The following is a 25451-nucleotide window of genomic DNA, read 5'->3' on the forward strand; positions in this document are numbered from 1 at the left end:
TAGTTTTTTTTTTAATTAAATTAGTTTATTTTGTTACATTTTAAATTCCAAGCTGTATCTCTCTCTTCCCATCCTGCACTACAGAAGGTCATTGTTTCATACACACACACACACACACACACACACACACACACACGTATATGCCATACTATGCATACTTCTATTTATCAGTTCTTTCTCTGGAGGTAGATAGCATCTTCCTTCATAGGTCCTTAGTAGTTGATTTGAATATTTGTAATATTCAGACTAGCTTCATCATTCAGTTATTCTTCAGATAATATTGCTATTACTGTATCCAGTGTTCCCTTGCTTTTGCTCATTTCACTTTGCACCAGTTCATGTAAGTTTTTACATGTTTTTCTAAAATCAACCTGTTCATCTTTTCTTACATCATATTTACAGTACTCCATCACAATCATATACCACAACTATCCATTCCCTAATTGACGGGCATCTCCTCAATTTCCAGTTCTTTGCTGCCATAAATATCTTAGAACATATAGGTTCTTTTCCTTCTCCTGATCACCTTCAGAAACAGAGGTAATAGTGGTATTGCTGGGTCAAAGGGCATACACAATTTTATAACTCTTTGGGCATAATTCCAGATTGCTCTCCAAAATAGTCAGATCAGTTCACAGTTCCACCAACAGTATATTGGTGTCCCAATTTTTCCATACCACTTCCAACATTTGTCATTTTCCCATTCTAGTATTTTAGACAATCTAATATGTGTGAGATAATATTTTAACTTTGTTTTATTTTGCATTTCTCTAATCAATAATGATTTAGAGCAGTTTTTTATATGACTATAGCTCTGATTTCTTCATCCAAACATTGCCTGTTCATATCCTTTTATCATTTATCAATTGGGGAATGGCTCATATTTTTATAAATTTCAGAGTTTTCTCTATATATTTGATATATGAGACCTTTAACCAAGAAACTGTCTATAAAATTCCACCCCTCCCCAATTATGTTTTCTTTCTAATCTTGACTACATTGCTTTTATTTGTACAAAACTTTTTTATCCCTTTTCCCCTTGTGACAAGTGCTCCTTTCTGCCCTTAAACTGTGACCCAGAACTGTGTATGGGCAATAGTTGCCAATCAGTGCCAGCTGTACTCAGTGTCAGCAAAGATTCCCCTGTAATCTCTTTCTGGTCAGTTGGCCAATCCCTTTATTGTTTCTAGACTGAGAGCTCCTGAAGCTGTTGCTATTGCTGCCACTACTGTCACAACTACTACCATGGTCCACCACTGGTGCTACTTGTGCTCTGAGCTGGCATGACCCTCCTGTAACAGAACTCTCCTGCTGACCTCCTAAATTGTCTTAGATTGGAAAAATGTCTCACTGTGACCTTTTGTTGACTGTCATTCCAAAATTTGATATAAGGAGTTATATTTAAGTTATTTGTAGGAAAATGTTAGGAGAGTTCAGCTGGGTTGCTGCCTGTTCTCCACCACCCTGGCTTTCCTCTCTCTGATTTTCTAAGAATGTTTCAAATGTCTCTTTATTGTTGAATGTCAAACTTTTTTTCCCATGTAATTAAGCTCAGGTTTGCAGAGTAGGTCATCCTGGGCTACCTCCTGAGTTTCACTGTTGTTTGAAACATGCTATTATACTCCCTCCTAAAATCTCTGGTGGGTACAAAATAGTCTTCCACTATTTTAACTTTCTTTTGTATTTGAAGATCTTTTTCCTTATTGCTTATAAAACTTGTTACTAAATTTAATCACTGTGTGTCTTGGAGATTGTAGTCTTGGGTTATTTTCTGGAGGGAATCTATGAATCCTTTCATTTGATATTTCATTAATTATCTGGGCAGCTCTCTTCAATTATTTCCTGCATTTTTTTTTTACTTTTAAACAATTCTTTATTTAATAAATTGGCAGGATAGTCAACATTCACACAGTACAGAAAAGAAAATCAGTGTTCATAGGGACCAGTTTTGTTCAGATTCAGACCACATGACAAAAGCCTCATCTGCCCAATAAATTAAAAAACAACAATACAGAGTTATTGAGAAGTTATTGCACGGTCTTTCAAAAGACATCAAGATGAGGACAACTGTAGTCCAACTTTCTCAACAACTTCAACATTCTAAGTCTGGGGAACTTTAACACACAGGCTCTTTGGCATCTCCTCTGTGTCAACCTGACTCAGAGGAATGAGCCAATAAGCAACTTTGTGTTTGCTTTTATTTCTTCAACTGTCTTAGTTCTGAATGATGTTTAAGTATAGTTGAGTTTTCTCACTTAACTCAGTCTCTTCCAACTGTCTTCCAAAGAGACTAGGCGGTTTTACAAGTGAATTCTATCAGACAAATAAAGAACAATTAATTTTAATGCTTCAAAAGCTATTTGAAACTCCCCCACCCTCCCAGGAAATCCCTATTTTTGAATTATTATTTTAAAAATATTAAAGTCCTTTTATGATACAAATATTTAAGATGATAATGACCTCTTAGCTACCTTACTCCAGATGTCCCTGACTTGTTACAAGGGTCAGTGACTTTACCAGAAGTATTCTTTTGGTTGGGGCCATCATTGGTGATTTATTAAAAAAAAAAAAAAAACCAAACCATTGTGAATTTCAAATGTATGGCAAAACCCATCACATGGACCAAAATTTTAAGATCTGGGGGTCGATTCTTCCCAAGGTGGAAGGGAAACCTAAGAATTCTGACCTTCATTCTTCTCCATTTTCCATCATCTTGGTATGGTACTACTTTAAGGGTCCATTATATTTCTTGGAGTCTTATTTATTTGTTTGCCTGCCCTAAGCTATTACTTCAGTTTTGTATATACAGGGCTTTTTTAATCCTTCAGAATTGTCTAGTAATAGACTTAAGGCCAATTAAATGGTATAAAGTCCCCTGGAATTTTTTTAGCCTTGCCACCAAGGAATGGGATGTAGTAGGAGCAGCATCTCTTACATATGGGTCAGGTCAGTTTCACAACGTCCACTAAGGCCATTGCAACAAAGGCTAGGCTAGTCTTTCCCTAAAAAGGCAACGAAACTATCAAGACTTAATTGTTCCAGGGAACTAAAGGTCATACAATTGAAATAGTTTCCTGATCACCTAAGGCATAAAAATTCCAGTATATAAGGAATCAGACCCTCAGGCTTGATCGATCCTACTGCTGTGCAAGTCAACACATTCACCTTCCTATGTGGGTCAGAGGAGGTGAAGTCTTCAGAAGCAGTCATGTACCCTAGTCAAATGTCCTTTTCATGCTGTTACATAAACTTCTTTTGCTATATCCTATATAGTCTACATGTGTCACATTTTGTTTCAATCTTGAATGACTGACTAAATGACTGACCGACAAACTATTTATTAAGCACTTACTAATTGTAAAACACTGTGCTAAGCATTGAGGATACAAAAAGAAAAGCAAGACAATTCTTGCTCTCAAAGAGCTCAAAGACTCCAAAGGGGATAACACATAGAAGTTTCAGCTTAAAAGTCATATGGAAAGGCTCCTTACCTCTTAGGGTGCAATGGCGAAGAAGATGGCAATGCATTTTCTTCAATACCATTTCTATTGATAACCATATCCTTTTCTGATGGTGAGCCACTTGACAATGCTAAGGTTTCTGGCGGTGAGAACTTTCTTTTCTAGTTTTTCAGTAGCTGTGGCTGCAGAGGAAACAGGGACAAGGGCATCCACAGAAACAGCTGCTGGGTTGTATCTCCAGAGGTTGCTTCTGGGAGAGATGATTATTAATACCCAATTATTGGGGAGATCTTGGTTTTTTTCCCTTCCTAGATCCTCATTCTTTAGTAGGCCAAGCCAGTATCTGAAGGACATTGTTGATGGATGATAATACCAAAATCCCTGGAGTACATAATCGGTGGGAGATCCCCATCCAACCAGAGAACCTTATGAAGAATTTAATCTAAAGTGAATTCTGGCCCCTTCCACTCAGCCAGCTTTGAGCAGAGGTGGACCCCCTTTTGTCTAGACTGCCCTAGTTGGGGGTAGTCTGGATAAGAGTTAAAACTTTTTGTCCAAAACTGAGTGATCAGAGTCCTGTCCCCTAGCCCCTCATTAGAATATGCCTACCTCTCAATATAATATTCATTCTTTTCATTAATTGTTAACCAATCAAAATTGATTACCACCCTTAGGAATTCCTACTCTTCCCAGGGCACACAAGTGTTGAGTCCTTTTGATGAGGGGTCTTTGGCATTTGGGAGTCCCACTGACTCCTTTTATTATTTATCTGCTAGGATGATTAATAAAGTGATTAATTGCCCAGAAACTATATCTCTCCAACTTTTTATAAGTCATACTTCCCAGGATTATGACTGTAGGGATTATATTAGAAGCAGGACTGGGAAGTGTTGCCATTCCCAGAAATTTTGGGCTTCCCTGCTTGATGATGGCAAGTTGGTCATCAATTAGTGTTGGTAACGGTAAAGCAAGGAAGACCCTTATGCACCAGGACTTTTCCACTCTGTGATAGCAATGATCTTCGGTCACTGCTATTCTCAGGCCTCTTGAATAGCCTGTCTTGCGCTATCGGAATTGAAGTCTAAAAAGAGGTGATAGTAGTGCCTTGCTGCTTGTTTGATTGGTTTGCCTCTGCCATGTGTAGTTCTTGGGGATGATTACTAGGCTCTTTAGAGAAATTATTTCCCTACATGATGGTAGAAGGGACCAGTGAGTATTTATTTGTTTTCTTCCTCCTGACCCTTTCTCCCAATTACATTTTAGACTTCTTGAGGAGAGGGTCTTTTCCCTCTTTTCCTTACTGTCCTAACACTGTACCCTGCACATCATTATTTAATAATTGTTGAATTGACTGATTACACTTACTTTTTGCATAATCCTTTAAGATCCATTGACAGAAGCAACTGGGACCAAGAGACGTTAAATGAAATTTGTTTAGTCATATAAGTAGTATGGTAAGTTGCAGAGCTAAGACTCTTCCCAAATCCAATGCTCTTCTGTACCATTCTTAGCTTAAGTATAGAACAGAGCGAAAACTAATGGAAAGGAGAAACAACAGAGATGTACCAAAGTGTTAAGGAAAACCTCCCTTCTTGTGTGACTAGGGCTAAATCACTTCTTTCTAGAATTTTTATTATTCATCTGTAAAATATGAGCATTAGAGGGAATGATTTCCAAGACTCCTTGCCAGCTCTAAATCCTGGGAAATGATAATAGCCTTGGAGGAGCAAAAAAGAATCTGTTACTTGTGTGCTTCCTATTCATTACTCATCCCACGACGAAAACACTCGCCCTGCGTGACTCGGGAATTAGTTTATTCCTGCGATGAACGCACAATACCAAAGCTGCAGAAATCCTCGGAGATGAGAGAAAAGGTGGGGTCGTTTCCAGAAGGTGATGAGTCTCAGTCTGAGACCCAGGGTCTGACGCAGTTCCAGGGTGGGCCGGAGAACATGGCGTTACGCTAGCGCTGGGGTTCCCGGCAGCTCCGATCTCAACCCCACTGGGGCCCTCTTTCCTTCCCTCCGGCTCCGTTCCCCTCCTCCACTCCCTCAGGTCCGGGCGTCAGGCCACTGCCCTCCTCCTGGCCCATGCGTCAGGGGGCGGGGGCACTACGGCTGCCACGTCTGGGCCGCCACGGCGCCGCCCGGGGCCGGCAGAAGCGCGAGGAGGGGAAGCTGGAGCTAAAGCGGAAGTCGGATGCGGATTTGACGCCTCGCAGCCAGGTGAGGTGCGGCGCCGGGCCGGTGTGCGGGACGCGGTTATGCTGGAAAGGTCGAGGCCGAGTTGGATCGGGGCTAGTCCGACTTTCGCTCGGTGAGGTTAGGCATGGGGGGATGCTGGGTGAGTGCCGAGAGGCGGCTTTAGGACCGTGTGGCCGCGTCGCGTTCTTCCCCCAGGATCCGGCTCGGTGGAGCAGCCCTCGGGGGCCGGGCGCGGACCTGGCCGAGGGAGATTCTGTCGGACGTTAACGATAAACGGCGCCGGCGTCCCTTAGACGGGAACTCCCCAACAGTCGGCCCGGAGCTAGGGGAGATGAGGACGGGGCCCGGCGTGCTGCCCGGTGTGGAGCGAGCGCTTCGCTGTTCCTTGACAGAGCCGGACTCTGTGCCCTGAAGGGCGGGTATTTGTTCTCCTTTTACCTGAACAGTTTCCGGGAGGAGGCGTTAAGTGAGCTTCCCTGTGGGGCGACCTCCGCAAGCCCGTGAAGTCAGTCCTTGACCCCGACCTCGGCAGGCTTTCGTTCGCGTTGGGTCCACTCTGAACCGCGTTGCATCTGCCCCGTGACGGGGGTTCGGGTGCCGGGGATGCGGGAGGTAAAATACCCTTTGTTCACTTTCACTGGCTGTCGAAGCCACCCTGGAAAGCCGCCAACCAGTGCCTTTCTTCCCTCAAAGATCCTCTGTTTAGAAGGACCGACCTTTTCTAAGGCATTTCAAAAAGCAAATTGTATATGTTGTAGTGGATGGGCGATTTTCTCTTATATAAAGGAATATCTTCTCCTGTTATTTAGTCATAGTCCAGAATACAAGTTCCAGATGAATGAATTTTGTTACTTCAAATGATCATTTTTGAGATAGGAAGCATATTATAAATATTCTAATCCAATCTCTGTATTATACTAAGGAAACCGACCAGAAAGCCTTAGTGACTTGCCCCAATTTCACAGTGGCACAGATGGAAATAGAATTCAGGTATTTTGAATCTTTCTCAAATACTACCCCCCCCCCCCTTTTTTTTTTTTAAAGCAATCGGGGTTAAGTAACTTGCTCAAGGTTACACGGCCAGTTATTTTTTTTGTGTAGGTGCCGAGTATCTGAGGCCGGCACCGATGCTAGGTCTCCTGACGCTGGAGCCGGCGCTCTTACTCACTGCGCTGCCTGGTCACCCCTCAAATACTACTTTTCTAGTCTTAGTAACACCTACCTAAACTTAGGTTAAACAAAATAGGCAGAGCTTCTCTGGTCAGGTGTTATTTGAAGTAGGCAATATGATGTATTGGAAGAAAAACTACCTCTAGACTGTACAGAGACTTTTTCTTCTAGGTTTTTATATGTAGAGAGCCAACTTGGGGTAGTGTGTAGATTACTGGGCTTAACATTCCTCACACTTGGAAAATCACAAGTCCTTTAGATAGTCTTAAGTTTTTAGCTGTAGTTGTTGGATAGATGACATGTGGGTTCTAGTTCTAGCCCTGCCACTAACTAGCAGCATTACCATGGACAAGTTATTTGACTAATGCATTGTGGTAAAACTAAGATAAAAATTCATTGTTTTTTTACACTATCAAAGTTGTGGAAAAAAAAACAGTGAATTTTATTTGAAAAATATATAGTAATTAGGTAAATTTGGCAAGACTAATGGCCCAATAAATGTAAGACTAATTCTGGCATGAATTACAGGTCAGAAGGGAAGAAAGATATAGCTATGTCAGAAGTAGACGGTGTATCACAGGGTGTATATTATAGAATAGGTTTGAGTTAGTCTAAGCTCCAGTGATAAGCCTCCAGGTTATGGTTACGTATACTAGTTTTGTTATTGGAAAGAACACTGGGCTTTAAGTAAGGATTTTAGTCATAATTCTCCCTCTGATTTGCTGTGTGTTCTTGGGCTCACTTTCTAGGCCTGGCTAGGCCCCAGCTTCCTATTTGTAAAATGAGTATAAAATGATCTGTAAGGTACCTTCTCACTTTTACCATTCATTTAGCCTATATAATATTTAAATAGCATAAATAATAGTTTTAGAGCAGGAAGGAACCCTAAAGACCATTTAATTTAGTCCCCTCATTTTAGTGGGAAAAATTCTTCTTCCCCCCCAAAAAGAAACTGAGGCCCAGAAAAGTAGTTGGCCCAAGGTCACAAACACAGGAAGATAAGAACTGAGATTTGAGCTTCCAAGATTTTTGCTTCCAAATCTAGCACACTTTTTCACTGTTATCACATCTCCTTTATTTATTTATTTTTTTAAAGCAATTGGGGTTAAGTAACTTGCTCAAGGTTACACGGCCAGGTGTTTCTGGGTGGGTGCTAAGTGTCTGAGCCCAGATTCGATCCCCAGGTCATCCTGACACTGGAGCCAGTGCTCTTATTCGCTGTGCTACCTGTCTACCCCCACATCTCCTTTATTATCACATCCTCATTGGGAGAATAAAGGTATTCCCTATAAAGTCTGTTTTCCAGATAGATGAAATTTTTTACTTTAAATGCCAGAATTTTTTATTTTAAATATAATTTTCAGGAAAATCTTTATAATTGTTTTGATTACTTACTAAGGTAATTTAAAACTCATGAGAATTCAGTATTGTATTATTTTGCTGCAATACAGTGAAACCTTGAGAATCCTCTGAGGTGTGTTGGGTTTGTTAGCCCTATATACCACAAAGCCTCAATACTCCTATGCACTTTTAGCAAAAGAAAGTATGGAAGAGTGGTTAGAGAGCTGGCCTTGGAGTCAGGAAGATTGGGTTCAAGTCTTGACTAACACACCTGGTTGTATGACTTCTGGACATTTCACTCTCAGTGCTCCAGATGATTAAAAAAAAAACCAACAACTTTTAAACAAATCTTAGGTTGAATGTATTTATATTGTATAGTGTTACCTAAGTAAAGATTCTGCCACATTTCAAAAATCTGAATAACATTTTTTTACATTTGACATAGGATGTTTGTATCTTTCATATTAGTTAAAATTCAGAAAGACTTGAAGTGGTAGAGAGTTTCCTTTCCAATTCTCTAGACCAGTGAGATCATAGGTCTGTCAAAACACAAACCAAAACAAAAATGGAGAAGCAAAAAATAAGACTCCTAGCCATTCCCTTGGAGGATACACCCAAATGAGATCACAGATCCATTTGAGTATTATTATACCATGAGCATAGAGAGCTAGCTTGTGAGTCAGGAAGATCAAGGTTCAAATCCGGCTTCTGCTACATCCTGTGAGGTCAATTTCTGCCTCTACCATACTAGATCTGTGACCATTGGTAAATCATTTAATCTCTTGGTACACAAAGCAACTTTCTAAGATTGTAAATTGCAGAGAATGTGTCAGTCTGCATTGATGGAGAAAGTTTCCTCAACCAGGAGGCTCCTTACAGCAGTGAATAAATTTCAGTAAATAATTTCAGCCCCTATTCCTATCTTTTAAATATAACACTGTGTAATAGACAGGGCAGTTATTATACTCTTTTTGCAGCAGGAGAGACTGAAAATTGGACAGGTTAAATGACATACACTATGATACATTTAAGATAATCAGTACAACCAGGATTCTAAGCTAGGTTTTATGGCTCCTAGACTGTTACTCTTTTCATTATATCCTGTAGCCTCTAGACTTTTCAGAGGACCTTTTTCTTTTTATTTTTAATGCTTTATTAACTTCTGATTTACATCATTCGTTTCCGCCAGATATTGAGTTACAAATTTTCTCCCCGTTTTTCCCCTACCCACTGCCCCAAAATAGCAGTCCCACAGGATATCCCCTCCTCCAATCTGCTCTCTCCCATATTTTCTCCCAGACCCCTTTCGACTTTTCCAGTGGATCTCTATGCCTCAGTGCCTGTGTATCTTATTTCCCAATTACATGTAAGATGGTATTAATAATTGTATATATATATATGTATATATATACACACATACACACATATATACATATACATATACACATACACACACACATATATATGTGTATGTATATATATATATATATATATTTGAAAATTTGATTTTAAAACTTTCAATTCCAGATTCATTCCCTTCCTTCCTTGTCACCCACCCTTACTGGGAAGGTACGCAGTTCAGTAGAGGTTGTATATGTGTGGCTAATGCAAAACAATAACATAGTAGATATATTGTAAAAGACTGACTATATTTCCCTCCCTCCTATCCTACCTCCCACTTGTTCTATTCTCTACTTTGATCCCATCTATTTTCAAAAATGAGTGCTTCCAACTTCCCTCCCCCCCAGCCTACCCTCTCTTCTATCATCCCCCCTCTCATCCCCTTCCCCCCCTATTCTCCTGGAGGTGAGATACCCTATTTAGTGTGTATTTCACTCCCTCCTCAAGCCAAATTCAATGCGAATAAGGTTGACCCATTCCCTTTTGCCTTCCTATTCTTCCCGTCCATTGTAACCCTTTTCCCTTGCCTCTTCTATATGAGATAGTTTACCCCAATCTGTCTCTCCCCATCTCCTCTCATTATATTCCTCTCACCTCTTAATTTCACCTTTTAAGTATCATTCCTTCCTGTTAATTTGGTCCTGTGCCCTCTATCTATGTATACCTGTAAACATATATACACACATTCACATATGTATTCATATGCCCATATAACCCTCACATATAGACAAATATATATATTTCTAATCCCTTCAACTACTGAGAAAAGTTTCATAAGTTACAATTATTGTTTTTCTATGTAGGAATGTTAATAGTTCAACTTTGATAAGTTCCTTATGATTTCTTTGCCCTGTTTACCTTCTCATGCTTCTCTTCCTTCTTGTATCTGAATGTCAAATTTTCTATTCAGCTCTGGTTTTTTTCAGCAAGAATGCTTGAAAGTCCACTATTCCACTGAATGACCATATCTTCCCCTGAAACATGATACTGAGTTTTGCTGGGTAGGTGACTCTTGGTTTTAATCCCAGCTCCTTTGCCCTCCGGAATATCATATTCCAAGCCCTTTGGTCCCTCAGTGTAGAAGCTGCCAGATTCTGGGTTATCCTGATTGTGTTTCCACAATACTCAAATTGTTTCTTCCTGGCTGCTTGTAATATTCTCTCCTTAATCTGGGAATTCCGGAACCTGGCTATAATATTCCTAGGAGTTTTCTTTTTGGGGTCTTTTTCAGGAGGTGATTGGTGGATTCTTTCAACCTCTGTTTTGCCCTCTGGTACTAAAATATCAGGGCAGTTTTCTTTGAGAACTTCCTGGAGGATGCTTTCTAGGTTCTTACTTTGGTCATGACTTTCAGGTAATCCAATAATTTTTAAATTATCTCTCCCTGGATCTATTTTCCAGGTCAGTGGTTTTTCCCATGAGATATTTCACATTGCCTTCTATTCTTTCATTTGTTTGGATCTGTTTAACAGCATCTTGATTTTTCATAAAGTCATTCGCTTCCATTTGCTCCAATCTAATTCTGAAGCAATGATTCTCCTCATTGAGCTTTTGAGATTCTTTTTCCATCTGGCAAATTCGACTTTTTAAGGCATTCTTCTCCTCATTGCCTTTTTGGGCCTCCTTTGCCATTTGAGTCAGTCTGTTTTTTAAGGTATTATTTTCCTCAGTCAGGCTGTTGATACTCATTTCATAATTTTCTTGCATTGTTCTCATTTCTCTTCCCAATTTTTCCTCCACTTTTCTTATTTGGTTTTCAAAATCTTTCTTAAGGTCCTCTGTGGCCTGTAACCAGCTTGTATTTTCCTTTGAAGCTTTTGGTGCAGGAGTTCTGACTTCACTGTTTTCCTCCTGTTCCATGTTTTGCTCCTTTTTGTCCCCAAAATAGGAGTGTAATGTTGGAATCTTCTGTCTGCTTTGTTTCCTTTGCCTGCTCATTTTGCCACTCAATTACTTGACTTTTGGTCTTTTTGCCGCAGTAGGACTCTGCCACCAGACAGGGGAGCTTTCGTCCCAAACACTGGGGTTTTCTCAGCTGCTGGAGGTATTAGATGGGTGCCCTCTCTGAGGTCTTCACATGCTCTGGCAAGCTGGACACACACCCCAGAACCTCCACCCTAGCTTGCAATCCAGATCCAAGCAGGTTAAAGCAAGAGCGATTACCCCTCAGACTGGTGCTTGGTCCCCCTACACTCTGCAGGCCAAAAGCTGAAGCCGCCAAATGGCTCTGGCTGGCTGTGCCAGCATCTCAGGGGCTTTTCGGCCTGGGGGTAAAAGCCACGCTCTCCCACTTACTGGTCCCATAGTCCAGACTGTACTGACCTCTCACTTTGTCCTTTGTATTTATGTGTTGATAAATCCGGAAACGGCCACAGCTGCTGCTGATCTGGAGTTCCTCTGGCAAGCGGCTGGTCAGGCCAGCCCTGGGGCTAAAGCCTAGGCGTGGAGCTGGGCTTGGCTCCCAGAAAGCTTCGCTGGATTCCTGCCGGGCTGCCAGGCTGTCCTCAGTGGGAGGTTAGCTTCTCTGTGTCATTTTGTGGGTTCTGCAGCTCCAAAATTTTTTTAGAGGCCCCTTTTTACATGGATTGGGGAAGGTGGAAGCTGGAGCTGTGGGAAGGTCGTGCTTCTACTCCACCATCTTCCAGAGGACCTTTTTCTTATAGGTACTTGCCTATGTTTTTTTTTTTTTGCTTTTTGGAGGGACAATTGGGATTAAGTGACTTGCCCAAGGTTACACAGCTAGTAAGTGTTAAGTGTCTGAGGCCATATTCGAATTCAGGTTTTCCCGACTCCAGGGCCGGTGCTTTATTCACTGTGCCACCTACCCTCCCCACTTATGTTCTTTTGAATAAATAATTTCTGAATAAGAAAACTGTTACTGTACTCTTATAAATGTGTGATTGTAGAGTACAACTGAACAGCTTTGAAAAATACATTATTATACTATTGAAAACATTTTTGTGCCTATTTTCCTACACATCCTCCAACAGTTGTCATTTTTTTTTTGTCAGCTTCACCAATCTGATAGATGTGAGGTGGAACTTCAGAGTTGCTTGAATTGCTTTGGTGCAATTTTCCAGTTGTTAATTGCTTGGATTTTTTCCTGCCTATTTAGTGTTCAGTAGAGCCAAAGATTCCATTTCCTGAGGTAAAGACTCACTATTTGATAAAAACTACTGGGGGAAACTGGAAAGCAGTTCAACAGAAATTAGGTATAACCAACATTTCACAGTGGATACATGACTTTACATGTAAAAGCACATCATAAGGAACTTAGAAAGAAATACCTTTCAGATCTGTAGAGAGGGGAAGACTGAAGATTAATTACTAAATATGACAGAATAGGAAAATGGAAGATACAATAGATAATTTTGATTATATAAAAATTTTTAAAAGTTTTTGTACAGATATCTAGCACCCTTAAAATCAGCAGGGAAACAAGTAATGGGAAAAAATGCTTTACGGCAAAGGTTTTGATAATTATCCAAGATACATAAGGAATTAATAATAAATTCAGATTTATAAGACTTAAGAACCATTCCCCCAAAGACAAATGGGCAAAGAATAAGAACAAGCAGTTTTCTTTTTTCTCTGTATTTTGTTACACGGAAAAAGTGTCTTAACAATATAATGATTTAAAACTACAAATCCTGTCTACTTTAAATCTTATGCACTTAATATATTACTTTTTTCAATAAATGCTCCCATTTAATTTCCAATAAAAATAATGTGAGTAGTAGTTCTACCCAAACAAAGTATTGTGTTTAAATTTTTTATTTTGGTAGCAAAGTGATATAGTGTAATTTCACCATTCCTCTTTGGCAGTGTGGTTCAATGTCTGAGTTTAATTCAGAGCAACACCACTGCACTAACAATAAGTTATATTGGAATGAATGTGGTATATGATATCATAGATATCCTTTATTGTTTCTTATTAATCTGTGCCTTCTAACCCCTTTCCTCAACTGAGCAAATCAAAATTTTAAAAGCCCCAAAAACCTAACCACTGAAAAATAAAGCCCTTAATACATGTTTGCATAGCCTGGCAAAACACATTCCCAAAATGATCAATGTCCAAAAAAATGGACGTCTCTTTCTGAATTTTAAATTCATTTTTCTCTCTGTTGCGAGGTGAGTGGCATGTTTCCTCTTTATTCTTTTGGACTCATTTATCACTTTGTTGATTAGTGTTCTTAAGGCTTTCAAAGTTGTTATTATCTAGAATGTATAAATTGTTCTAGTTCTATTCACTTTGCATCAGTTCATAGTGGTCTTCCCAGTTGCCTTTGAAATTTTCTTTTAATCACATTTTAAGATAATTTCATTATATTCATATATCACAATCTGTTTAGCCATTTCCCAATAGGATACCCTTTTAGTTTATAGTTTTAGGATACTATAAAAATAACTGCCATAAATATGTTTGTATAGTTAGTTACTTTTCCTCTTTCGCCAGTTTCTTTGTGGTGTAGACTAATAGAAGTATATTTGGATCATTTGCATTTTACTACTTTGGGCATGGTAATAAATTGCTTTCCAATTCACAGCTCCACTAACAGTGCACTAGTATGTACCTTAAGTAGTCTGACTCCATCCCCTCTCCCTCCTTTCCTTTTTTATTACTGAACTGCTCTGTTTCCAACCTGGGCCACTTCACCCCTCATTAGGCAGCTGGTAACTCTCCCTTCTGCTGCTTCATAATTTTTGAGCTGGACTTAGATGGGCAATTTTCTTTCCTTTTTTTTTTTTTTTTGGAGGGCAATTGAGGTTAAGTGACTTGCCCAAAGTCACATGGTTAGTAAGTGTGTCAAGTGTCTGAGGCCGGATTTGAACTCAGGTCCTCCTGACTCCAGGGCTAGTGCTCTATTCACTGCACCACCTAGCCGCCCCAATATTCCTTTTTTGGGGGGGAGAGCAATTGGGGTTACTTGAGGTCACAGGGCTAGTAAGTGCTAAGTGTCTGAGGCTGGATTTGAACTCAGGTCCTCCCGACTCCAGGGCCGGTGCTCTATTCACTGTGCCACCTAGCCACCCCCAGGTGGGCAGTTTTCAAAACAAGAAATCCCAGCCATCAACTATATGAAAAAATGGTATAAATCACCAGTAGAGAAATACTAATTAGAGGAATTCTGAGATTTCACCTCACAATCATCAGACTGACAAAAAAGACAAAAGAGGACAATGATAACTGTTGGAAGGTCTATAGGAAAACAGGTACACTATTTATATTTAGAGCAACTTTTTATAGTAGCCCCAAACTGGAAAGTAAGGGAGTGGTCCTTCTTATTGGGAAATGATAAGACAAGTTATAGTATATGAATACAATGGAATATTTTCAGAAATGAGTATTTTATTTTTTCCCCAGTTATATGTCAAGAAAATTTTTAGCATTGATTTTTTTCAAGATTTTGAGTTACAAATTTTTCTCCCTCACTCCATCCTCTTTCTTCTTCTGAAAATGGTAGAAAGTTTGATATAATTTATATATCTGCCATCATGTAAAAATATTTACATATTAGTCATAGTTGTGAAAGAAGAAACAAAAGAAAAAAACCATGAGAAAGAATAAAGTAAGTGAAAAAATATGCTTTAATCTGCATTCAGAGTCCATCAATTCTTTATCTGAATATGGATAGCATTTTCCTTCATGAAAGAAATTTTTTTTTCTTTTTGGACGGGGGAAGGTAGGGCAGTTGGGGTTAAGTGACTTGCCCAAAATCACATGGCTAGTTTTGTGTTGTGTCTGAGTCCAGGATTTGAACTCATGTCCTCCTGACTCCAGGGCCCGTGTGCTATTCACTGCACCACCTAGCTGCACCCATAAAAGAAATTTTGTACTTGGTTGGATCATTGTGTTTCTGAGAAGAGCTGAATCATTCATAGTTGATCATCATACAATGTTGCTGATACTGTGTGCATTGTTTTCCTGGTTCTGCTTAGTTCACTTTGTATCAATTCATTAAAAGTCCATTTTTTTTTTTGAAATCTGCCTGTTCATTTCTTTTTTTTTCTTTTAAATTTATTTACTTTTGGTTTACTATGTTCAGTTCCACAAGTTTTTGGGTTCAAAATTTTTTCCCTCTTCCCCCCCAAGGTGGAAGAATTATAACTAATGGAATGAACGAGAAAGAAGAAACAAAGCAAAACAAAACAAAAAAGAAGTTCGCTTCAGTCTGTGTTCAGACTCTATAGTTCTTTCTCAGGATGTGGATAGCCTTTTCCAACATGAGTCTTTTGGAGTTGTCTTCTAACCTTGCATTGCTGAGAAGAGCCCAGTCTATCAAAGCTAGTCATCACAGATACAATGTGTCTGTCATTGTGGTCTCCTGGTCCTGTTCCTCTCAGCATCTCTCCAGGTTATTATAAGTCCATCTGCTCCTCCTTTCTTATGACACAATAGTATTCCACTACATTCATATACCCCAACTTGTTTAGCTGTTCCCCAATGAAGGGCATCCCCTTGATTTCCAATTTTTTGCTGCCACAAAAAGAGCTCTATAAATATTTTTCTACATACGGATTCTTTTCCCTCTTGTATGATCCCTTTGGGATACAGCCCTAGAAGTGCTATTGCTGGGTCAAAGGGTATGCACATTTTTATAGCCCTTCAAGGCATAGTTTTGATTTGCATTTCTCAGAAAAATCAATAGTGATTTAGAACATTTTTTCATATGACTATAGATGGCTTTAATTTCTTCCTCTGAAAACTGCCTGTTCATATCCTTTGACAGTTTATTAATTGGAGAATGACTTGTATTCTTATAAATTTGACTCAGTTTTCTGTATATTTTAGAAATGAGGCCTTTATCAGAGACACTGGTTGTGAAAATTCTTTTCCAGTTTTCTGCTTCCTTCCTAATCTTAGTTGCATTGGCTTTGTACAAAAACTTTTCAATTTAATGTAATCAGAATTATCCGTTTTGCATTTCATAATGCTCTTTATCTCTTGTTTAGTCATAAATTCTTCCTTCTCCATAAATCTGACAAGTGAACCATTCCTTGCTCTCCCAGATTGCTTATAGTATCAGTCTTTATATTTAGATTGTGAACCCATTTTGACTTTATTTTGGTATATGGTGTAAGATATTGGTTTATGCCCAGTTTCTGCCATTCTGTTTTCCAATTTTCCCAGGAGTTTTTGTCAGATAGTGAGTTCTTATTCCAGAAACTGGAATCTTTGGGTTTATCAAACAGTAGATTACTGTAGACATTAACTATTATGTCTTTTGTACCTAACCTACTCCACTGATTCACCAATCTATTTCTTAGCCAGTACCAAGTAGTTTTGATGGCTGTAGCTTTATATTATAGTTTAAAATCTGGTATGGCTAGGCCACCTTCCCTCACACTTCTTTTCCTTAATTCCCTTGATATTCTGGACCTTTTGTTCTTCTAGATGAATTTTGTTATTTTTTCTAACTCTATCAAATAATTTTTTGGTGGGGTGGATAGGTGGCCACAGTGAATAGAGCATGGCCCTGGAGTCAGGAGGACCTGAGTTCAAATTTGGCCTTAGATACTTAACACAAAAACTAGCCGTGTGACCTTGGGCAAGTCACTTAACCCCAATTGCCCTACCTTTTCCCCTCCAAAAAGAAAAAAAAATTGGTAGTTTGATTGGTGTGGCTCTAAACAGGTAAATTAATTTAGGTAAAATTGTCATTTTTATCATATTAGCTTAACCTAACCATAAGCAATTTATGTTTTTCTAGTTATTTAGATCTGACTTTATTTGTGTGAAAACTATTTTGTAATTGTGTTTGTATAGTTCCTGGGTTTGTTTTGGCAAGTAGATTCCCAAATATTTCATAATGTCTACAGTAACTTTAAATGGAATTTCTCTTTCTATTTCTTGCTGTTGGACTTCGTTAGAAAAATATAGGAATGCCAAGGATTTATGTGGGTTTATTTTATATCCTGCAACTTTTCTAAAGTTATTTTTTATTTCAAGTGTTTTTTACTTGATTCTCTAGGATTCTCTAAGTATATCATCATATCTTCTGCAAAGAATGATATCTTTGTTTCTTCTTTGCCTATTCTAATTCCTTCATTTTCTTTTCTCTTATTGTTAGAGCTAACATTTCTAGTATCAAATTGAGTAACAGGTGACAGTGGAAATCCTTGTTTCACCCCTGATCTTATTGGAAATGCTTCTAGCTTATCCCCCTTACAAATAATACTTGATGATGGTTTTAGGTAGAAGCTACTTAATCATTTTAAGAAAGATTCCATTTATTCCTATACTTTCTAGTGTTTTTAATACAAATGGGTGTTGTATTTTGTCAAAAACTTTTTCTGCATCTATGGAGATAGATTGATTTCTACTAGATTTATTGTTGAAATGATTGGCTATGCTGATAGTTTTCCTAATATTGAACCATCCTTGCATTCCTAGAATAAATCCTGTCTGATCAAAGTGTATTCTTCTTGTGATAAGTTGCTGCAGTCTTTTTTGCTAATATTTCACTGAAGATTTTTGCTTCTATATTCCTTAGGGAAATTGGTCTATAATTATCTTTTTCTGTTTTGGCTCTTCCCAATTTAGGTATCAGCATCATATTTTTTCATAAACAGAATTTGATAGGACTCCTCCAGTTTTCCCAAATAATCTGTTAAGTATTGGAATTAATTGTTTTTTATATGTTTGATAGAATTCACTTGTAAATCCATCTGTCCCTGGAGATTTTTTCCTAGGGAGTTCTTTGATGCTTGTTCAATTTCTTTTTCTGAGGTGGGGTTATTTAAGTATTTTACTTCCTCTTCTGTTAATCTGGGCATTATGTTTTTGTAAATGTTATTCCATTTCAGTAAGATCGACAAATTTATGGGCATACAGTTGCGCAAAATAATTCCTAATTATTGTTTTAATTTCCTCTTTATTGGAGGCAAATTCACTCCTTTTATTTTTGATAGTCATTATTTGGTTTTCTTTCTTTTTAAAAAATCAAACTGATGAAAAATTTATCAATTTTATTGATTTTTTTCATAAAACCAGCTCTTTTATTATTTATATTTTTTAACTTATTTATTTATTTTACTAGTTCAATAGTTTTCTTAATTTCAATTTTATTAATCTCTCCTTTGTTTTTCAGTATTTCTAATTTGGTATTTAATTGGGAATTTTCAGTTTGTTGTTTTTCTAGTTTTTTCAGTTGCATGCCCAATTCGTTGATCTCCTTTTTCTCTACTTTACTCATGTAAGCATTCAGAGATATAAAGCTTCCCCTAAGAACTGCTTTCGCTACATCCCATAAGTTTTGGTATGTTATCTATTGTCATTCTTTTGAATGAAGTTAATTGATTGTTTCTATGGTTTGTTGTTTGACCCACTAATTCTTTAGGATTAGATTATTTAGTTTCCATTTAGTTTTTAATCTGTCTTTCCGTGGCCATTTATTACATATCATTTTTATTGCGTCATGATCTGAAAAAAATGTATTTAATGTTTCTGCCTTTCTGCACCTCATTGTCAGGTGTTTATGCCCTAGTACATGGTCATTTTTTTGTGTAGCTGCCATGTACCACTGAGAAAAAGATATATTCCTTCTATTTGATTAGTTTAACTTTTTAGGCAGTTTTCCAAGCTGTTGACTTTTTTTTTTTCATAATTCTTTTGCATCACTCCAATTTCTTTTCCCATTTTTTCTTCTGCATCTCTTATATTATTTTTAAGCTCCTTTTTGATCTTTTCTATTAGTTCTTTCTGGACTAGAGACCACTTCCCATTTTTCTTTGGGGTTTTGCCCATAGGTGTTTTGCCATCATTTTCCTGTTCTGAGTTTGTGTCTTGGTCTTCCCTGTTATCATATATATCACCAATGTGATACCCACCACAGCTGCTATGACTATGCATGCGTATTTCCAGGTAAATTAAAATATAAATAACTTAATTCCTCAAAGTCACAACTAAAATATTTATTCAGACATGAGAAAGCCAGTTCCAGCGTGGTAGTAAGTATATACACATCCAATCCAGGGAGCATCAACATCCCCAACCCTTTCCTCTGTTAGGCTTCTCCACAAACAAGGTCTACTAGGCAAAATTCCCCCCTCTCATGCTAGTTACTGTGCGTTAGTTCTGCCTCAGTGTAAAGCCATGCATGACCAGCTTTCCAGAGGACTGTTGCTATGAACAGCTTTTAAGGTTTGATTATATAGTACAGTGAACACTTTTATTCAATAACAAATCAGAGCAAAACATTCACAGAGAATTAAGGTACAGCATTCACAGTGTTACAATTTATCACAGAAAATCAAAATACAGCATTCACAATGACATAACTCAAAAACTCATCACGAAAATGGCCACATAGTTTTTACCAAAGTAGTCACATAGTTTTGAACAAAGTACAGTCATTTAGTCAATCAGTCACTTAGTAAATTAATCATTCAGTCATCCTTAAGGAGGCTTGAAGGGTCACAAAATACAGTAGTCAAAGTTCTCCACTTATGGGGCACAGTAAATTACAAATCAGTTACTACTCAGTCATCAATCACTATTCAATAATCAGTTACCACTCAGTAACCTCTTAAGGGGTAATGGAAAATACACAGGTCATCCACCCCTAGGTCACAGTAAATCATAATCTTCTCAGTGAGTACACAGTATCCAAGTAAAGTCTTCTTTCAGCTTGACTCGAGGCTGGCTCTCAGCTTCCATGGTTTCTCTTCCATGGTCCCAGCTCCAGCTGTCACCTGGGTTCAAAGGTAGGCAGCTCCCAGTTCCTTGTCCAGTTCTTTGTCCAGTTTCCATTCCATATTGAAACTCACAGTGTCCAGTCCACCTCAAGTTCTTCACAGTTTCTGTTTCTGGGAAGAAAAAGCTTAACAAAGCCACAATAATATTCATACACATTGCTGGCACCATCATCAATTCACTATCTGCCTGTGAAATCAACTCAGACCCACCAACAAGGTTTGAGAACTTAACACAAATCATCAATACAGAAATCAACACAGACTCACAAACAAGGTCCAAGAGGTCAGCACAAATCATCAGTAAAGTCCCAGAACCTCCAAAACCTTCCTCCAGGACTTCTGTAAACGTACAACCAGAAAATCCTCTTTCAGGGCATTCAGTAAGGTCCTAGGGCTTCTGTACAAAGTATCACAAACAAGCATCAACACAGACAGAGCAGACAAACACAGTGCCTGGATACCACAAGTTCTCTCCTTCTTGACTCTGCCACCACAAAGAGTTTTCTTCTTAGTTCTGCTATCTCTAGCCTGTGGCTCTCCTTATATAGTCATTAGCTTCTCCCCAAGAGTTCACATGTTCTGTTTCTTAACAGACTGAAACAAGGTGTGAGCTACTTCTGTGCTTGACATTACACTCAGCTCTGCCTCATTATCTTCCTGTTCCACCCATTCGGCAAGGTCCTCCCACCATGGGCTCCATGTGACTCAAGCTCTCTGTGACTTAGGCTCCATCACAGCAGTCAGCTGGGCCTGAGCTCAAAGAAGGTCACATGGGCCTATTAATGGGCAAGAAAGATCTTCTCATTCCATTAATATTATACCATAATAACTTTCTGTGGTCAGATTATTATTTGGGGGGGGGAGGCTTTTGTTAATTTTTTTTTTTTTGCCTTATTTCCCTTTTTTTTAAACTTGAGCTCTGCACCTGGGGTGGAAGGGACACTCTTTCAAACTTCTTATGTCAGGGGCTGCAGGCCCTGGCTGTTTACCTGGTGTTGTACCAATGTTGCCCTGAGGCCTGCTGCAGGTGCCCTCATGTCTGGTGTTGTGCTAAGGGGATGGGCTGGGGAATAGTTGGCAGTGTTGGAGCTGTAGGGGTCTGGCAGTTTACTTTGTGCTGAGCTGGGGTCCTAGTGGTGGTGTCTGGTGTGTGCTGAGGTCCAGTGGGGGTGTTTATGCATTTCCCTGGGGCTATACTGAAGCCCATTCAGGTCTGGCCACTGGAGGATGCCTCTTTGGCTGTTGCTACACTGTGGAGCATGTGGAGATTTAGCCTAATTCCTCATGATGCTGGAGGGTGAATGTTTGCCTGGGGTTATACTGAAGCATATGGAGCTCTGGCCCCTGGAGGATGTCTGTTTGCCCAGGGCTACACTGAAGCATGTGGTAGTTCTGGAAGATGGAGTCAGCAGGTTCTCTTGACTATGTTAAGGCACATGGGTGGTTGTTATTTTCCTGTTCTACCACACTGGGGCTCAGATCTTCAGCTGGTTTGTTGAGGTCTCATGGCTGCTCCATCATCAAAAAACTCACGCATGGTCTATCTATTTCTGCTATTGTCCTATACTTCTTCTGCCTTTTGAGGCTAAACTCTTTGAGAGCGCTGTCTGCAATAGGTGCCTGTACTTCCTCTCCTCTCAGTTTTTTCTTAACTGTCTACAACCTCCCTTCCAATCTCATTATTCAGTTGAGCTCATTCAACGGAAACTTCTCTCAGAATTTACCAGTAATCTCAATCCTCATTCTTATTGACATCTCTGAGCTTTTGACACTGTTGTTCACCCTCTTCTCCATACTCTTTTTTTCTCTAGTTGCACCACTTATGGTTTTCCCCTACCCTATCTAATAGCTCCTTCTCAGTCTCTTGCTGAATCTTCATCCAGGTCATGTCCACTAACCAAGAGTGTACCATAGGGCTCTGCATATTGTCTCCTACAGGAGATTCTGAGCATCTCAATACCTTTTGCCTTTCTTTGTATTTTCAGCACTTAGCTCATAGTAAGCACTTAATAGATGCCTATTGACTAAGTCACGTTTTTATTTTTGTCTAATATGTATCATATCATTAATATATTTTTCTACTGTGAAGAAAAATATTAAATAAAGATTTGGAGCTGAAAAATACTTTAGGGTTCATCTAGTCTTAACTCCCTTACTGTACAGATTAAAAAATGAAATTGTAGCCCTGTAATAGTAATGGCATTTAATGATTCCCCTGTATTGGCTTGGTTTTTGGTTTGATTGTGTTAAAATCTAGAGCTTGTTAATCCCACCTGTGGGATGGACTTGTGTGAAAAGAAAGTCCTGAACTGGGAGGAGCTGGTGACGTAGATTTGGAGAGAAACAATAGAGAGGCAGAAGAACTTTTTAGAAGCAGCACCCTTGTGGAGGCAGAGAGAGACTGAGAGGATTGCTGAGGGCCACTTTGAATTGCCCTGGACTTTTGAGACCTGCCCCCAGAGATGCCAAGGACTGAGGAGACATGGCTGTTTTGCTGGTACTTTGTCTGTTTTGATGTTGTTTTGCCAGATTTGTCCACTGGCGAAAGACAGTCCTGTTGTTGGAGAAGTCCTGGAACCTGGCTGTTGGTTAAGAGCTCCTGAGACTGTCCTGCAGACAAAGAGTGAATACTGTCCACTGGTGAAGGACAGTGCTGTTGTTGCAGGGGTCTGGGAACCTTTCTGTTGGTTCAGAAGCCCTGAAGAAGGATTTTCTTGTTGTATGTTTACAGAAATCTTGGAAGAGGGTTTTGCTAATGTTTTCAGGGGTCCCAGGACTGTTCTGCAGACAGAGGATGAATTAATGAAGAGACTGGCAATGTATCTTGTGGCCTTGCTAAGCTTTGTCTCCCCAGGAACAAAGATTGCTGAGAACTTGCCTCTTGTCAAGATGAAGAAAAGACCTCCATTTGGGTATTAAATGCTGTGCTTAAACTTGTTGTAACTCTGGGGTAGATTCAATTGTGATCCAGGGGTGGGGAACTTTTGACCTTTTTGTGTTCTATGATTGAACAAATGAATGTACTTTACTTATGATTGGAAACTAATCTCCATTTGAGAAGAGGGGCTTTGTGATGGACTAAATGAAGGTACAGCCTAGGGGTGGAGTAGTATTTAGAACAGGGACTTTGTAATTGATTGAATGAATGTAAGGTCCTAGGGTGGGGTAATACTTGGAGATTATTTAATCACACTTAGTAAATGCTGTATTTTGAATGATGTCATGCTTTGATCTTCTCTGTTCTTAATTTGTCACTGAATAAAATGGAGAGCACCTATGCTGGTATTTTGAACCTTGGGAAGTTGCCTTTCCTTGGCATTACATTACAGGCCCTGAGAAGACAAATGAATCTTTCTTAAAAAGTAACTTATAGGGGTAGAGTCAAGATGGCCGAGTAGAAACAGGACTTCTGCGGAGTTCTGGCTCTCACCGCCTCCAATTCACCTAAAAGGTGACTCTGAAGAAACTTTGGAGCTACAGAACCCACAAAATGACACAGAGAAGCTAACCTCCTGCTGAGGACACCCCAGGGAGCTGCCCTGGGAGCCAACCATAGCCCCAAGAGCCCGAGGTTTTAGCCCCAGGGTGGGCCTGACCAGCCACCGGCTGAAGGGACTTCAGATCATCAGCAGCTGTGGTGGTTTTCAGAATTATCAACACATATATGCTAAGGACACAGTGAGAGGTCAGTGCAGAGTGAATTTTGGGATCCAGTAGTTGGGAGTGCGTTCAGCTTCTACCCCGGAGTGAGAAGCTGCTGAGGAGCTGCAGCCGTGCAGCTGCTGCCACATAGCTGCTTCAGCTCCTGCTCTGCAATTTGTAGGGGAACCAAGTGACCAGTCTGAGGGGTAATCGCTCTTGCTTTAACCTGCTGGGATCTGGATTGTGGTCTAGGGTGGAGGTCCTGGAGTGTGCGACCAGCTTGCTAGAGTGTGTGGAGGCTTCAGAGAAGGCACTGGACTACTACCTTTGTCAGCTGAGAAAACCCCAGCATTTGGGACAAAGCTCCCCTGTCTGGTAGCAGAGTCCTACTGTGGCAAAAAGCCCAAAACTTAAGTAATTGAGTGGCAACATGAGCAAACGAGGGAAGCAAAGTAAACAGAGCAACCCAATTCTGCAAGAATCTCAAAAGCTCACTGAAGAGAATCATTCCTTCAGAATTAGATAGGAGCAAATGGAAGCTAGTGACTTTATGAGAAATGAAGATACTATTAAACAGTTCCAAACAAATGAAAAAATAGAAGGCAATGTGAAATATCTCATTGGGAAAACCACTGACCTGGAAAATAGAAAATAGAGATAATTTTAAAATTATTGGACTGCCTCAAAGCCACGATCAAAAAATGAACCTAGAAATCATCCTTCAAGAAATTCTCAAGGAAAATTGCCCTGATGTTTTAGAACCAGACGGCAAAATAGAGGTTGAAAGAATCCTCCAATCACCTCCTGAAAAAGATGCCAAAAAGAAAACTCCTCGCAATATTATAGCCAGGTCCCAGAATTCCCAGATCAAGGAGAAAATATTACAAGCATCCAGGAAGAAACAATTTTAATATTGTGGAAACACAATCAGGATAACACAGGATCTAGCAGCTTCTACACTGAGGAATCAAAGGGCTTGGATATGATATTCCGGAGGGCAAAGAAGCTGGGATTAAAACCAAGAATCACCTACCCAACAAAACTGAGTATCATGTTTCAGGGGAAGATATGGTCATTCAGTGGAATAGAGGACTTTCAAGCATTCTTGCTGAAAAAAACAGAGTTGAATAGAAAATTTGACATTCAGATACAAGAAGAGAAGCATGAGAAGGTAAACAGGGAAAAGAAATCATAAGGAACTTATCAAAGTTGAACTATTTATATCCCTACATGGAAAAATGATAATTGTAACTTATGAAACTTTTCTCAGTATGAGAATAGTTGAAGGGAATAGAAATGTGTATAATGTGTGTGTATATACATATACATATATGTCTATATAGGAGGGTATATGGACATATAAATACATAGGTGAATGTGTGTATATATGTGTACAGGTATACATAGACAGAAGGCACAGGACCAATTGAATAGGAAGGGATGATACTTAAAAGTTGAAATTAAGAGGTGAGAGAGGAATATAATGAAAGGAGATGGGGAGAGACAGAATGGGGTAAAATATCTCATATAGAAG

At 39.3% G+C, this 25451-nt stretch overlaps 1 protein-coding gene and 1 long non-coding RNA gene across 3 annotated transcripts in view; one reads left to right on the plus strand and one right to left on the minus strand.

Annotated features, from left to right (window-relative positions):
* Nucleotides 1–1695: 1695 nt before the first annotated feature.
* Nucleotides 1696–5336, minus strand: LOC138156789 (uncharacterized). The gene is made up of 3 exons (XR_011167222.1): nt 4827–5336; nt 3492–3711; nt 1696–2313 (listed from the first exon to the last, which is right to left on the minus strand). It is a non-coding gene; the product is annotated as an uncharacterized lncRNA (long non-coding RNA).
* A 132-nt stretch (nt 5337–5468) lies between these two features.
* Nucleotides 5469–25451, plus strand: part of GNPNAT1 (glucosamine-phosphate N-acetyltransferase 1) — a 34496-nt gene continuing 14513 nt past the window's right edge. The window contains exon 1 of one of the 2 annotated variants that reach the window (XM_069082226.1): nt 5469–5804. In XM_069082226.1, the coding sequence (XP_068938327.1) occupies nt 5552–5804 (253 nt within the window). In that variant the 5' untranslated portion in view covers nt 5469–5551. The remainder of the gene's footprint in view (nt 5805–25451) is intronic. The other variant, XM_069082227.1, reaches the window with a different exon arrangement.

Source organism: Petaurus breviceps, unplaced genomic scaffold, assembly GCF_028583685.1.
Source record: "Petaurus breviceps papuanus isolate PSGF00001 unplaced genomic scaffold, PetGlider_PUasm1.0 164, whole genome shotgun sequence".
In the NCBI taxonomy this organism is placed as follows: Eukaryota; Metazoa; Chordata; class Mammalia; order Diprotodontia; family Petauridae; genus Petaurus; species Petaurus breviceps.